General features: G+C 30.9%; 2 protein-coding genes across 2 annotated transcripts; both read right to left on the bottom strand.

The window, feature by feature from the left end:
• Positions 1-4,750: 4,750 nt before the first annotated feature.
• Positions 4,751-5,338, bottom strand: LOC140872663 (small polypeptide DEVIL 4-like). The gene has a single exon (XM_073275552.1). It carries the CDS (start codon positions 5,227-5,229, stop codon positions 5,101-5,103), a length of 129 nt encoding a protein of 42 aa, XP_073131653.1. The 5' UTR covers positions 5,230-5,338; the 3' UTR covers positions 4,751-5,100.
• Positions 5,339-9,591: 4,253 nt separating this feature from the next.
• On the bottom strand, positions 9,592-14,121 carry LOC140872542 (serine/threonine-protein kinase STN7, chloroplastic). The gene is made up of 10 exons (XM_073275410.1): positions 13,529-14,121; positions 13,342-13,425; positions 13,025-13,144; positions 12,839-12,937; positions 11,437-11,605; positions 11,245-11,338; positions 10,863-10,956; positions 10,718-10,774; positions 10,177-10,590; positions 9,592-9,957 (listed from the first exon to the last, which is right to left on the bottom strand). Exons 1-10 carry the CDS (start codon positions 13,970-13,972, stop codon positions 9,796-9,798), a joined length of 1,737 nt encoding a protein of 578 aa, XP_073131511.1. The 5' UTR covers positions 13,973-14,121; the 3' UTR covers positions 9,592-9,795.
• Positions 14,122-16,127: the final 2,006 nt, after the last annotated feature.

Raw genomic sequence — 16,127 nt, 5'->3', positions numbered from 1 at the left:
CCCATACCCAATTACCCATTTATTTAATCGGATCCAAAAACACCTCCATGTTCTCCTCCATTCGGATCGGGTATCGAATTCTCCATCGAATTCGGAGGAAATTGTCATCCCTACACACAGCTGAAGTATTTGACTAAACATTATAATTTTTATTTTCAAATTAATGATATAGTGATAAAGTATTTAAACATTTAAAATATAGATAAAAATAAAATTGAATTAAAAATAAAAAATAATGTATTTTAAGTAGAAGAAAAAAAAAAACTTTCATTACACAGTGAGTGTATTATTGTAATCTTAATAAACTTTCATCAAATCAATTAAAAATTATTTAGTATAGGGATTTCAATTTTAATTTATATAAGCCACCGTGGCACTGCCACACGCGATGCGCGTTCCGTAAATATATAATTTGGTAAAGACTCAAAATTGATAAAGTGCGGCTGAGAAAATTTTAGTTTGACAGAGTAGAAAAAATGGAAGAGAAAGAAGGAGGTTAGAAGAAAAACCGAAGAGAAAGTGGAAGGAAATGAGACATGATAGTTTTTTTTTAAAGTGTGGGGTATAATCGAAAAATTTAAGAAAATTTACCATGGCACCAAAAACAATTTTTCTAGGGTACACATACTTAATAAGATAGTAAGATATGTATATATATATATGTGTGTGTGTATATATATATATATATATATATATATATATATATATATATATATATATATAGAAATGAAAAATGTTTTATGCTATTTATTTTCTTAATTTTATGTATACACATGAGTATGCTGATTGTTAGTATTTTGATCCGTATGAGGGAAAAAAAGAATCAAAAGAAGATATGTTGGTAGTGTTTGGGAGAGCTTCTAGAAAGCACTTCTCAGTTTTTCATTAACAAAATTTCATAAAATTGCAAAATTTGTTAATGAAAAGTTGAGAAGTGCTTTCTAAAAGCTCTCCAAAACACTGTCGTTATATGAAAAATGGTATTGGTTATGGAATGTTTGAAAAGGGTTTCACCAACATACCAAATCGGTTAGTCAAGACCATTTAAGTTTAATCTACCGTAACATAGATACACACACTATATTAAGCTTCAGGGGATTTGGTACATTAATGTGTTCTATCTTTTTTTTTATTTTTTTCCTCTTTGATGATTATTTATTTTACAAAATTAATTACGTCTTTGTAAATTTTATGCGCATTTGTGATCCTTTGATAACTTTTTATTTACGAAAATGTCACTTTAAAAATGTACTCTATTTTTTTTTGTTAAGGCTTTTGCTTTTAATTTCTTTTTTTTTTTCAATTTTCCTTTTTTTAATTAAAAAAAGACTATATAAGCACACAATACGTTTACCTGAGTACTTTATATTTATATATATATATATATATATTTATATATATATATATATGGAGTAAAATAGTAAACCAATACAAGGAAAGCAAGATAACAAACTGGTTTAAATTAAATTAAATAATATTATTCTGATAACTTTTGTGTTTAGATGGAAGGATTGGAAGCTATGAATTTTAAAATAATTGATTTTAAATCTCATTTGATCATTTGGATGAATTTTTGTTCCGGTGAATTTCAAATTCATCTTTTGCTAATCTATTAGATACAATGATGATTATGATAGATTTGAATACATTCAATATATGTATCATTTCAAACTCATCATTTAAATCCCTACAAAATCAAATCCTCTTATCCAAAGCCTAAAGAAATCTTCAACACCAGAGGTTTAGAAACACCAAATCAAGCGACCCCGTCATTTGAGAAAAAAAATTACTAAAATAAAATTATGTAAAAAATCTATTTCTTAGATTAAAAGAATATCCATTGAAGGGACTTATATTCAAATTTATAATATAAATTTTCAATTAAAAAAAATTAATTCAAAATCATTTAAACTTTAATTTTTGTTAACTACAAATTATATTCGACACGATGGATGTCATTTTTTAACATCGATCCGCTTCGTGTTAGAGTCTTTTTCTCCCGCATTTATATATATAAAAAATACATATATAATATATCCTCTTGGATTGAGTCTTGACTTCACAATTTTCATTCAGCAAACTCATTTTTTAAAGTTTTTTTTTCATTAATATCACTATATACTAAAATTAAAATCAATTACGTTAATCTCATTTCACATCGAATAATATTCTTCTGAAAATGTGACTTGATCTGGAATCATGGGCGGCTCCACATTGGGGCAAGGGGGCAGCTGCCCCATTGAATTTTTTTTTTAATAAAATTAATAATATACCCTTATAATTAAAATATTATATTTTATGAACATAAATTAAGAATCAAACACAGAAATACAAAAAATGATTAAAAAATTTAATTTAATTTTCATCGTTTAATGTGTGAAAAGGGGCCCAAAAAATTGTGGTTCATAGTCTTTAAAAAATTGAATTTCAATCATCAAGTTTAAAATCAAAACACAAATGAGTTTTAAGTTTTTTAAACATAAAACAAATTGTTGAAGCAAGAATTGTCAGCTTAAGAACTTGTTAGTTTGGCTTTTAATTTACGAGTCGCGACAACTGCAGTGAAGAGATAATTTTTTTCGAGAATATTATTACAAATATTTATTAATTATATTTATATATATATATATATATTAGTTTGCCGAATGAAGTTATTATTAATTATTTTGAGAAAATTTCAAGTTTTAGGGTAAAATTGTAAGTGAAATTTGAAATCTAAAAATATTATTTAAATGAGAACATTATATTTAAACTTTTATTAAAATATATATATATATATATATATATATATATATATATATATATATATATATATATATAGATATTTTAGTTTGACCGGCTGCCCTCCCTTAATAAAATTTCTAGATGCGCCCCTGTCTGGAATTAAGTTTAGAAATAAAGCATAAATATTAAAGACTTAAAAAAATTAGTAATAAATAATATTTTAAAATTTATATATTTTTTGTTTTGTAAATCTACGAATAATTCGAATTTGTTTTTATCTCCTGAGCAGTAAAATTATAAACGATTTTTTAGAATGAATAATTATTAATATTCTTGCAGAAAACCAATCAATAAATAACAATATTATCAATTTATAATATAGAAAATAAAGACAAATCATATTTAACAAAAAAATAAAAATGTAAAAAACAAAAAACAAAAATAAATAACCTATCACTCCACTGTCTATTTCTATGCTGACTCGAGCATGAGTTGAACGCCGAAATCAGCGGGACCCACAAAACACGTAGATTTTTGTATTAAGCAATAAGCACAGTTTTGATCAAGACATGCAAATTAAACAAGATTATCTTTTTCAATTGAGATTACCTAAGACGATTTTGTAAACTTTGTCTTTAGAATAATATATATAATTATAATTTTCAAGCCACCTCCCATAATAATTTAAACTATATGATACCAAACAACGATACTTATAATAAATGGCACGTCATTATGCTTTAAGCGGCCGAGAAACGACAATTAGCGTGACTAATAAAATAATTGATTTATCTATAATTGTTGGCGTGCCTTTAAACAGTTCCAAAAGGTTAGCTAAAGAGTTTGACTAATTCATAATGGGATTTGATTTTGAATCATAATTATTAGTCCTTTAATGATTTTAGGACTAATTTATAATATAATTATTATTCTTTTTATGTTGACGCATAAAATCATTGATATCATTGCATAATCTTTCCTTTGGATTTCGTGTTATCTGATTAATCATTGGAAGAAATATTGTCGATTCCCTTTTTGTAAGTGAAAATAAACTTTTGTCGGTTGATGAGTGTTTGTGTTTTTATTTTTTGATTTTAATGTTTATTTTCATTAAAAATCTTATAATATCATCTCACAAATCTCGAATTAATTTTATAAAACGAATCTTTTATTCGACTCAACTCATCAAAAATAATTATTTTTCACTTTATATAGATCGACTCTACCAATCTTACATATAAATATTCGTGAGACTATTTTCAAAAAAAACTTTGGTGATATCGGATACTTCAAAATAGTTTAAAGGTAATAAAAAAAAGATAAAAATAAAGTTTAGACAAGTCATAAGCGAACATGCATATGAGGAAAAAGTTCATGACTGAGAACTGAAAAAAAAAAAGGGTGATACTCAATATAAATGTATATAAGATAATAAAGTTTGATATTTTTTTAGAAATAAATTTTAAAAATCAATAAAATTAAAACAAAAAGGAAGGATATTTCATTTAATCAAAAAAATACAAACATCCCCCTTGATACTCGATCGTTGGAGTTAAAAAAATGGGATAACATTTTAGAAACATCCCTCCAAAATACAAGAGAATTAAAAGAACGTGGACTATAAAAATTGATATAGTGCATTTGAATCTGTATAAAGAAGCATTTCAAATTAAAACATAAATAAATTGGCAAAAATAATAAGCATAAAAAAGATATTAATTAGACTGGTCAAATTATTTGAGAATTTAGGATAAATTCAGATGTACGAGTAAAGTTCTGAAATTGATCTTTGGCACAAGATTGGATATCAACCATAGATTCGATGTCCCTTTTCCACAAAAAAGGAAGACCAAAATAACAAAATTAAGGAACAATTTTTTTTCCGCAGAGTACAATCCGCCATTGCGATTATTGAAATTTGTTCTTCTCTAATGTTTTGGTCTCATTTCAAGATCTTTCTTAAGGCCAATTTCCAGTTCAATTGATCGATGATTGTGCAAGAAAAAAACAGTACACATTCAAGAACTGAATCAAAATGAAAATTTCAATTCAAAATTGGTATATTATCCCATACGTACAAGAATGGCTCCATAAGGCCAATTAGTACAAAATTGTTGAGATTTCGACTAATCTTTTTCTGATATTTACACCGCGATCCTACAGAAAGACAAGGATCAAAACGTGAGCATATACAGAGAGAACTCTTTAATCCTCGACACATCTTTCCAATGGAGTGAATTAGGTCCAAGATCAACCGATATTTGTTCTTTGGTGGAGTTAAACGTACCCTCGAGCTGTTGTATCCGAATTAATTGTCGTTCCGACTATCGGGAAGAAGAACAAACAAACTCAACCGAATCGACAAAGGGTTGAATCTTAATCGTGGTAACACAGAAGCATGACAACACATCTTCGGATGATGTAAAGCCTAGCCCTTTGCTCTCGAAGGACTCGTCCGAGCCCTCTACTCGAAATCCTTCTCTTCTCGCCACCAATCAACTTCATTTTGCACCTCGAAACGAGCCTAAAAAGGAAAGGGAGTGATGAATTTTTTTTTTTTTTTCCTTAGAAGTTGAGTTTTGAAGTGGTTTACAATAAGTGTGAGGCGATCGATGTTTTTATAGAGTAAAAATAGGAGGAGGGGACTTTAATTTGTAATTGATTGGGGGAAGTGGTGGGGCAAAGGACGGGACATGAAAGAGCGTGCGAGTGCTCCCTAGCTCAACGGACAATTCCTCCCATGGGTCCCCTCTCCACTTGGGATTCCATTCCCACCATTAAAATACCATACTCAACTTGCACACAATTTGGTTTTTTTTTTTAATGACGTAAAAAAACAGCCGCGGTTATCTTTCGGTGCGCATTAAATAAACTTTTGAATTAAAACAATGGTTCGTAAATCACGTTAGTCAAATAGATCATACTGGAAAAGATCTATGTGATAGACTAGTCCAAAAAAATAATGGTAAGGAGAATCAACACATGACTACTAATGGTCAAATATTTATCTATTTCATCAACTTAGACATCTCTTGGGGGCGAGTTGTTTCTTTATCTTGAATTATACACTATTTTCTACTTATTTTTATTAGATCTTATCCACGAGAAAAAATCATTAGTTTTTGTACTAATTAAATACAAGATTTCGATTAGTTAGAGTCGCTAGCTAGTTGTTCTTGTTTCAAATTCAATTAATCAACTCTTATTGGGTTTTTTTTCCCCAACGGAATAATAATATTATTCATTATTCAGTTGGAAAAATCGAAAGGAAGACAAGATTTCACACGTAATTCTAGATTCTTGATAACATACATGTTATAAAATCAATCACGTCTTGTGTTTTTATTTTATTTTATTTTCTCAGTCCATTTAATATAATTGTTTGCCCACAATGATGAAATTCCAATTTGTCAGAGTGTGTGTACAATGGTCTCCTTGCTATTATCATTATATGCTTATCTTATTTAATATTATATATAATTTATAACTTATATATATCCATGCAATATATATAATTCCATCAGCTAGCTCCATTAATTTACTGGAAGCCATGAAACCTATAATAAGTGGAATTGAATATTTGTGTCCCCATATTTGTTGTGTATACCAACCGGCATAGTGGGTCGGCAGTGGCTTGTATCAGGCAACATATTTCCGTTGATTAATGGCTATGTATTGTAACTTGGAGTTGATGATTGAAATATATATTACAATTATTGGATTTGGAGCTAGTGATGAAATTAAATTAAATTAAACTAAACTATATAAAAATGTGTAGCCAAATATTTATTTATTATTTGACATTCTACCTAAACTCAACCATCGAATAATTGAGAAGTGGGTTCGAATTCGATCCTACTTCAAAATTTTACATCTTAACTAACTGTAATTTTATCGAGTTCGAGTAGGATGACACCAATTATTCACCACATTTTCTTTTACGGCCAACCATGTACATCACATCTCATGTATGTACGTATGTCGGTATGTACTAACATATACACATATACATATCTATATTATTAATAAAGGGCGAGAGATTAATAATAACTATTTTTGGTGAGGTTTTTTTTTAAATATTCAAATGTACCTTTGTGACTTTTGTTTTTGTGTTCAACTTTGATTTACTTTTTAAATTTTCTTTTTTTAGTGAAAAAATGCTTGAATTTGTTCCAGTGTGCCACAATTATAAATGATTCAACTTTATATAATCATTTTTTTATTAGAAAATAAAATCGTTCATCTTCTATAGTTTGTATCATATATATATATATATATATATATATATATATGGTTTAATTTTGAATTTTAACTTAGTATTTTACCTCATCATGGACAATATTATAGCTAGTGTGGATTGTTGTGAAATATCATGATATATAAATATTTTGTAAACGTTGTGAATCACAAGGATTATCTAAAATGTTTGGAAAAATGATAAAATTAGTGTTTATTTTAATAAAAATCTAAAAAATTACATAAATGTTGTTTTTATTTTCTGATGGAGAAAAATATTGATTGGACTATGTGTATAGGTAGGTCAAATGTTAAATCTAGAAGGGAAGGATAAGGTGTCATAGGTTTAGTAGATAATTGTTGCAGTTTTTATGTGGGGGTGCTAAAATGACTAGGATTTTATGCTTTATGTCTCTGTCATATGAAATTTCCTGCGAAAGCAACCAAATTGAATCAGAAAAGTAGCACACGCTTGTGAAAATTGACAGGATTTTTGGTTCATGCATCGTTTGGCCCTCCGATCCCTCAAGTAGAGCCAAATTTTTTATCCAGCAAAAAATTTAAAATAAAATCGATAAAGAACTCAAATATATATATATTTTTTGAGAATATATATTTATATATATATGATACCTTAAAATCACACCCTTAATTAGCTTCTTGATAATTAGGATCGTGCAAATTCGCAAAATACTTAGCGACAAACATTTCTGAATATATATCCCAAACACTCGGCCAACATCCGAATTAAATCCAAAGAGAAGGCATGCATGAGACGTCTAATTCAACTATTCGCGCAGTCGCACTCGTCGATAGTTCATGAGCAGATCAAACACATTCAGCAAACCCTAGGATTTGACTAGTTTCTTCTGGACTTGTGATTGTTAATAACGTACATGATGTCCATGTATATATAATTATATTTATGTCATGCTCATTGCTCCCTAACAGACCCCCAACTGGAGTATTATATAGGCGGTTTAATTAGGGGGAAAACTTCTGACCCTTTAACCCATAGTGTGAGTGCTTTTAGCTAGGTCACTGTTTAGCGTTTTGGATACTCGAAAACCATCTTAAAATGTCTAATGCTTGATATTATATTTTTTTCGTCCCGATTATATATAATATTATCTTTTTCACACATATTAAGAAAAAATATCGGAAAAACAAATTTTATACAAACATCTTATTTTATCTGTATCTAATGTTTTCTAAAAAAGTAAAAATGATTGCACAATTTTCAAGGTATAGTTAATAAAGATATATTAATAAAAAAGTGTAAAAATATCACTAAATATAATATATGCTTATATATTTGGGACAAAAATAATACATGACTTATATAATTAAAATGGAGATATATATATATATATATATATATATTAATTCGCATAGAATGAATTAGGGGTGGGCATCGGCCGGTTTGGTTCGATTTTACTCTATTACGGTTCGGTTTTTTCGGTTTCGGTTTTTAAAATCTTTGGTCCGAAACCGAACCATTTTATTACGGTTCGGTCCGGTTTTTTTTGTGATACGGTCCGATTTTTTCGGTCGGTTTTATACGGGTTTAAGTAATGAATTAAATTTATTTTGCACGACTGCATATATTAGTTAGGGACAAAGAAAATTATGAATTGTTTAAAATAATTATGGATTTAAAACTAAAATAAAAACCAAAATATAAAAAGGTTAATACTAAAAAAAATTTAAGAACTAAAATGATATCTCACTTGATGCATGTAATACATAATAGAGAACTAATAACAATAAAACATAAATTATTCCATTAGAATTAACAATATGAACTTCAATTAAAACAATAAAGCGACTATTAAGTTTTATAAAAATCATATTTAATTAAAATAGGCTTATTTTTTGTAAGAAAAAAACATAGAAGTGATTAAAAAAGGCCCATTTTTAATGCCAAATGGTCAATATCCATTAAAATTTTTATTTTAATCAAAATTCGGTCGGTTCGGTTTTTTCGGTTTTTTTCGGGGCATAAAACCGAAAACCGAACCGAAAAATCAGTTTTCATACATTTTAAAATCGAAACTGGCCGAAAAACCAAAAAAACCGAACCAAATAAACCGAATTTTTCGATTCAATCGGTTTTTTTGGTTTTAACCGAATTATGTCCACCCCTAGAATGAATGTACTAGCTAGTCATACTTTCTGGTTACATCAGCCGAAATGGTTGACCAACGTGAAATATATGCAATTAAATACATTCTATATATATACTTTCCCAATAAATATAATACATTCATTGCAATTACCTACTACTCTATCTATATATGCGTATTTAATTTAATAGAAAATTGTACACAAGAATTCCAGCTCAGCCCAAAACTCATCACGCCTTCGAGCTCGAGGTAGCCAAAATAAATTCATCATTTATTTTTATTAACGTATATATCACAAAAAAAAATTATATGCGGTATTTGCTCCACTAAAGTCGACTTGATGTTCATACTCTTTCCATTTTATTAACATTAATTTATCATGCAATCTATGATATAATTTAATAATTTATGTAAATGGTGTTATGCAGTAATAAGATGTATATAATTCATTGATAAGAGAATTTTATTTAGTGGCTGCATACGCCGAGTAATGATAGGAAAAGCTATATAATAAAGTTGTTTAATACTCGTAAGTAATTATGAAAGCACATAACCTTTATCATCTCATATTTAATTATCTCTATTGTCAATACTAATTGTTTTTCTTTCTGTCATTATTTGGTACCCAACCAGCATGGTATTAGACGTGAAAACTGCACAAAATTTACATGGGAGAACAGAAAAAGGCCAAGGGTGTATTTTACAAAAATCATTCCTCTCTCGGGATCCATTTGCTCCACCATAAGCTCTTCCTACGCTCATTCAGTTCGTCGACACTTTCGTTTATTGTTCGGATGATCTTCCTCTGAAGTCGAAGAGCTGAGGCCAGTGCATTCCTCTCCAAGCTCGCCTTTTTCTTTGGTGCGACTTCCTGTTACATCTCGAAAGTCAATAAATACCTACAAATTCAGAGGCAGACGGAGGAATGCGGGACAAAGGGGAGGTTGGGATGACTGCATGAATTTGGAAGGCCACTATGTTGGATCTTTGGTTTTAATTATTCAAATTCTTGAGAAGTATTTATATGATCATGCCAAAGGATATCGACGTAAATTAGTACTTACAGTTTATGAATAGTTTAGATACAAACCTTGAGTTCTTGGAGCTGAGCTTCTGTGAAGCCACCATCTTTCTGAGTTCCTGACTTGGCCATTAGCTGAATAATCCACTTTGCAGCATCACTGTAATCTTGTTGTGTAGCTCGAATAAGTTGTAGCCTTAGACTCTGCACGAACGACAAAGCCAGTTGACCTTCTTTGTCAAAATAGGGATGTGCCAAGGCTGCCTTTGCACTGATTCTCTGTCGAGCTTTGTACCGAACCATGGACATTAAAAGTTCCCATCCAATTCCACCATCCAAATCTAACAATTCGAATCCACGTCGAAGATCAGGGCTAGCACGTGGCTCTACGGTTTTTCGCCATGCAATTAAGTCATAATCACATCTTTTAAGTTGGCGGTTGAATTGTATGAGGGCACTATTGCTTCGCAATGCTGGGAACGCCTGCATTAAAAAAATATCTTGTGTCAAACAATCATGATAGCATTTATCAGTATAATATATTCCAAAAAATAATCTTTATAAATGATAGTATTGGCCTACAGTAGGATCATTCATCAAACATACTTACCATTTGTAGGAATATCAAACCAGCACTGTAGATGTCGAATCTGTCTGGTGAATTCAACTGATAGAAGAATTCAGAATCAAAATGGATATGCATGTGAAATATTGGTCAACAGTTATATTACATAAAGAGAATTTTGATGGAAAACCTGCCATAGAACAGGGGAAAGGGCAGTGGCAACAGGTAGTGAGGGCGCTGAGGGGGTTTGAGTGCTCATAATATATTGTTCAGGTGCAGCGTATCTATAGGGAAAAAGAATCAGATAAATAACCAATCAATTTTCAACTATACGTTGAACTATAAATCGTTAAATGTAAATGTTAGCGCCTCATATAAGAAGGATCAGATAGATTGTTATCTACCTTTATCAGTACAAATGGTTTTAAGTGGATTTGATAGATTATCAGACTTAACCATGAAAATTGCCTATTTCAATCATTACAAAGACATACATGCCACAGACCTTTGTTTCTAACTGGCTACAACTGATAATATAACCAGAAACCAATCCTGTGTTTCAAGAAAGGTACCTTGGATCGAGTAAGAACTCCTTAGGGATGTAATTGATACCAACTCTTAAATCTGTGGCCGCTCCAAGATCTATGATTTTGAATGTTCGAGAATCTGCCACAATATTGTCATTAACGAAAAGTATTTCCGGTAAAAGAGGAATATTTTAGCAAAAATCCAGCGTGAGCAGATCATTGTGATGGTGCCGTCACCTTCAGAAAAGATGATATTTTGGGGCTTAATATCCCGATGGACAATCCCCGTAGAGTGCAGACCTTCCAATGCAAATAAGAGCTGTCTCATAATTGTCTGAATGATTCTATTTTCCCTTTCTAGTCCCTTTGGTGTGTCCAGAACTTCTCCAAGAATCAATGCTTCCACCTGAAAATGGCAATAGATCATTTGGTTGCAAATGTCAATGCAACTGGGATGAAGATAATATTTTGAGTCTAGAAGTCCATTTTATTTTTTCCAGCAATTACTCCACATTCCGGAAGTGCAGACATGGAATACTTTCACATGTTACAGTTATTAGTTCTAAGTCAAATCTTCTCTTGAACAACACTGCAGTACATATATAAGAAATGTGCAGAATGTGAGTGATTTTCTGGGGGGAATGAGTTATTAAGGATTGTCAAGGAAATGCAACTCGATCTACTTCCACAGTGTGACCATCAGCGGAAATTTAGAGGGAGATTTCAAATCAAGTCTGGATGACATCATGTCGCTATGTAGCTCAACGAGGGTAGATAACAAAGTCGCTTGACATAACCATGCACAGGCGTGAACTAAAGCAACTACATTTTTAACAAATATGTCACTGTGCACTATGTTCGTTGTCGCGTATTTGCCCTTTACTCTAGAAGGATCTTGAAAATATGACAATTCTAGCATAGAATCTGACTAGAATATTGTCTAAACATGACCAGAAAAGTATTGCATCGGCTACTTGGTATGATACAAACTATCGCATTGGTTACTTTGCAGGCCATAACGTACCAAATTTGTCCAAAAGCTACCAAAAGTAAAATCATGTGATCTTTTGTTCGTGAATGTCTGGTTCTCAAAGTCACCATGGTAGCATCCAGTAGATAGTAATTAGGATTACACACAACCTTTATATTACCATTCATCGATATAACGTTGCTGAAGCTGATATAAAAAAAACAACTAATGGGGCACATTCAAATTGATTTTGTACTTTCTTTACAACCAGCAGAGGTGGCATTCAATCAAAAACCAAGGAATAAACATCTATAACTTGAAATTTACGAGGCTACATGCTTAACGTTTCTTAGTTTTAGTGGACAGGAATCAATTTACAACCAACATTAATGCCTCATAAAACTCAAAGGTCATGCCAAATGGAATGGCTATGAAGCCGATTAAGTTTTGGGAAATGTGAATTTCATAATTCAAAGTTTTTATCCAGCCAAACGAATTCCATGGATCTGGGATGAATGGAAATGAATACTGTCACATAGTTACTAACTACACTAATTCAACAGCACAATAGGCGGAACAAGTTCCATAAACCAAGGGTTGGGGCACAAAGAGACCATTTTCTCATCGCATTCTAATAATTTCTTAAAGATAGTCCAAGAAGGTACCAACATTGTAAGGAAATTCTTTACTCTGCATTAAATCAGCAAGCGTGGATTCTCCTTCAAACTTCCATAGCAGCCAATATTCAGCACCTTTCTTAGGAGAACTCTGAAATATAAAGTGTAAAGAGTTTTGAATTGAGATTCAACGTCACACTACAAAGCTGCGGAGCAAAAATACTGGAGTAACTGAAACCTCAAGAAAGCCGTATATAAAATCAGCACAGCTATTAGCACAGGCCCTTCGAACCCGCTCGTTCATCCATATCTCCACGGCTCCATATTCAGTAGCTTTTTTCAGGACTACATCATTATACTTTGGACAAAACATGAGCAATATTAGTAAATAACTTTTCTAAGTCTTTCACCAAAAACTTAACATGATCCATGGCTCGATATCACACATATTAGAAACATCACAATGGAATTCAAGCACAATTATTCAGCTGAATGTCATACACAAATATAGGGGGGAAATTGTAATGTTTCCTAGAGATTTGTCAAATTAAAAACCTTTGAAGACTTCTTAGTCATTGAAGCTTTGTAGACCACTCCAAAAGATCCCTCGCCTAACTTCTTCCCCAACACAATGTCATCCTGCGATTTATCCACAAATCAAAAATCACAAAACCCACAAACAATCATAATCAATAAATCATAAACTCATCAAACAAGGAAAAAAAACACTCATTTCAGAGACCTTCTTATAAGTTGGCCTAAAGATTCTCTCCGCAGGAGCAAGAAAAAACATATCAAAGAATCCAGGCGCCACACCAGGAGTAGCCCAGAGATAAGAAAGTGTACCCAGAGCTAAAATCACCCCAGGAACAGTAACCGCAATCCCATTTGACTTGGGCAGAGTGCTTCGGTAGATTATATCCCCACACTCCATTACTGTACATGGGAGTCCCACTCCAACACCCAGAAACAGATCATGAACAAGATTGAAACTTTCGCCCGCCGAAGCAAAAATCACTATATTCCTGGCCTTAGAAGTGGAGAATCTCTTGTCGGCTCCTCTTGATTTAGCAAGATGCTTGATATTTAGCTTCTTGCCAAGAAATGAAGAGAGGGGTTTCGTATTGAAGGGCTGAAGCTTCACTCCCCCGAGTCCAACACCAGCACCAGTGGCCACAGTAGCCATCGAACTCTAATGAATCAGCGGTTTCGTCTGAAAAAATCAATCAAACATCAAACTGGGAAATCATAGGAATTCTTTGATTGCCTGCGGAAGCTGGCGTTTGCTTGGATTATTTTTCATTAATTAATGTATTTTTTTTTCAATGACGGTTAATTCAGGTATTTTTTGTGGTTGTGAGGGGTTTTCATTGGGATGGGAAAGTAATATAAACCACAAGTGACACGTAATCATCTTCCTTGTTGGGCTATCAATGTCCAAATATTTGGGTTACTGAAAACAGTGGACCGAGCCCAACCCAATATTTGTTTGGCAAAGAGGACCAACAACTCGATTACACAGAAAAAAAATTCAAAAAGTTGATTAAAAAATAAATAACTTAGTGAAATAAATATAATATTTCCGAGTATAAAATTGCAGCATGAATTTTATGAAAATTAGGTACTACTGATTTAATACAAAGTTTTTTCGGGTTGAGTAGATGCTACCCGCAGGGTACTATCCTGTGGGTCACGTGGCGGCTCATGATTGGTTAAAATCAATGGATCTCACGTGGGACCCACTAATTTTGACCAATCATGGGGTTACACGTCACCCGTAAGGTAGTGCCCTGCGGGTGGTATGTACTAAACCATTTTTTCGAATGTGTATATTTCGAAAGACGAGACTCGCGAGAGCATATTTCTAAAAAAATTCGATCGATTTTCTATACATTAAATTTAATATCATATAAGGACATGCTGAATGAAAAATGTCAATATATATATATATACATTTCAATTTTTCAGTATTACTTGTGATACTAATCACATTTAATTTGAGCAGCAGTCGTAATTATTAAATGATTAAACTAATGTAACTTCTAAATTAGACGATGTGAGTCTTAGTTTCATACGGTTGTAACCTCCTCGACATTGAATATTGATAATAAAGGCGCTAGAAATTAATTCTTGGATTTTAAATCCATGGATTTAGAATTCCATATTTCCATTATGAAGTTTGGTTAATGTTATTTAAGAATTGAATTTGAGAGTTAATCGATATCATTTGATATTAAAAAGAATTTGTTTTACTTATTATTTTTAAATCTCTTCTTTATTAATAAAATTTAATACTCATATAGTGTACGTTTATATATTATACACAAGAAAAATGATTTATAAACGTGAGGAAAAAATATTTTTTATAAAATAAATTTTTCAATAAAAAAAAAATTTCATAAAAAATAAATTGAGATATAGCTATCAAAACTATGATAAATAAAGTTTAAATATTTAAAAATTATTGAGGTCCAAAAGAAAATTAAAGAATTTACACAATTTTTAAAATAATCGATTTTAAAACATTTTTTCAAATGTATGATAACACGTGTGTGAATTTAATTTATTTTTGAGAGGAAATGTGTGCGAATTAATTGTATTGATTTTTGAGAAAATGATATTTTGTAAGTTTCGAAAGTTACAAAAAATTATTTTATTTATATAACCTAAATCCTAAAAAATCTCATTCCTTTTCATTTTTGCTAGGATTTCGTTTAGTTATATCACCTAAGAAGATATCAATCTCACAAAAGACACTCATCTTTTATCAAACACTCGAAGAGATTTTTAATTCGAAATCCTCCAAATTTCATGAAATCATGGAACAAAATACACTTTTGTGTTTGGATTGAAGGATTTCAAAACCATTGATTTCAATATATTCAAATGTATTTTTGTGTTTAAATCATAAATTTCAAATTCACTCTTTTCATGTCCACGTAGTATTTTATGTTAATTACGATGGATTTCAAGTTCATCCAATAATGAAATCATTTGAAATACATTTTACTTCAGATAACTAATATGTAAATAATAGTGCATATATTTAAAATGCATGTGATCCATTGTTTCATTGTTAATCATAAAATACAATCGAAATCCATCGATTTAAAATCCTTCAATCCAAACGCAATCTGAAAGAAATTCGGAAAACAAACGTTTCATTTGACAATAATTATAAACAATATCAAACAGCTTTACAACAATATTGACGATGGAACTACGGAAATATGCCTAAATAAAATAAAATATTGCTCGATGAATTTGAAGACTTGGATACAGATAGATAATTGATTTCCTGGAGAGTTGATAATGATTCAGGAATGATAATCAATCGGTTT

This window comes from Henckelia pumila, unplaced genomic scaffold (genome assembly GCF_033568475.1).
Source record: "Henckelia pumila isolate YLH828 unplaced genomic scaffold, ASM3356847v2 CTG_466, whole genome shotgun sequence".
Taxonomy (NCBI): domain Eukaryota; kingdom Viridiplantae; phylum Streptophyta; class Magnoliopsida; order Lamiales; family Gesneriaceae; genus Henckelia; species Henckelia pumila.
Note: the sequence above shows the minus strand (reverse complement) of the source record. Positions and strands in the feature narration are given on the sequence as shown.

What these genes read in the sequence shown, in the direction of transcription:
- LOC140872663 (XM_073275552.1), bottom strand. Translation starts at nt 5,229, where the DNA reads ATGAAGTTGATTGGTGGCGAGAAGAGAAGGATTTCGAGTAGAGGGCTC.
- LOC140872542 (XM_073275410.1), bottom strand. Translation starts at nt 13,972, where the DNA reads ATGGCTACTGTGGCCACTGGTGCTGGTGTTGGACTCGGGGGAGTGAAG. An exon ending in TGACTAAGAAGTCTTCAAAG is followed by an intron (nt 13,145 to 13,341) that starts GTTTTTAATTTG and finishes TTTTGTCCAAAG; the next exon opens with TATAATGATGTAGTCCTGAA. An exon ending in CTCAGCTCCAAGAACTCAAG is followed by an intron (nt 9,958 to 10,176) that starts GTTTGTATCTAA and finishes GAGATGTAACAG; the next exon opens with GAAGTCGCACCAAAGAAAAA.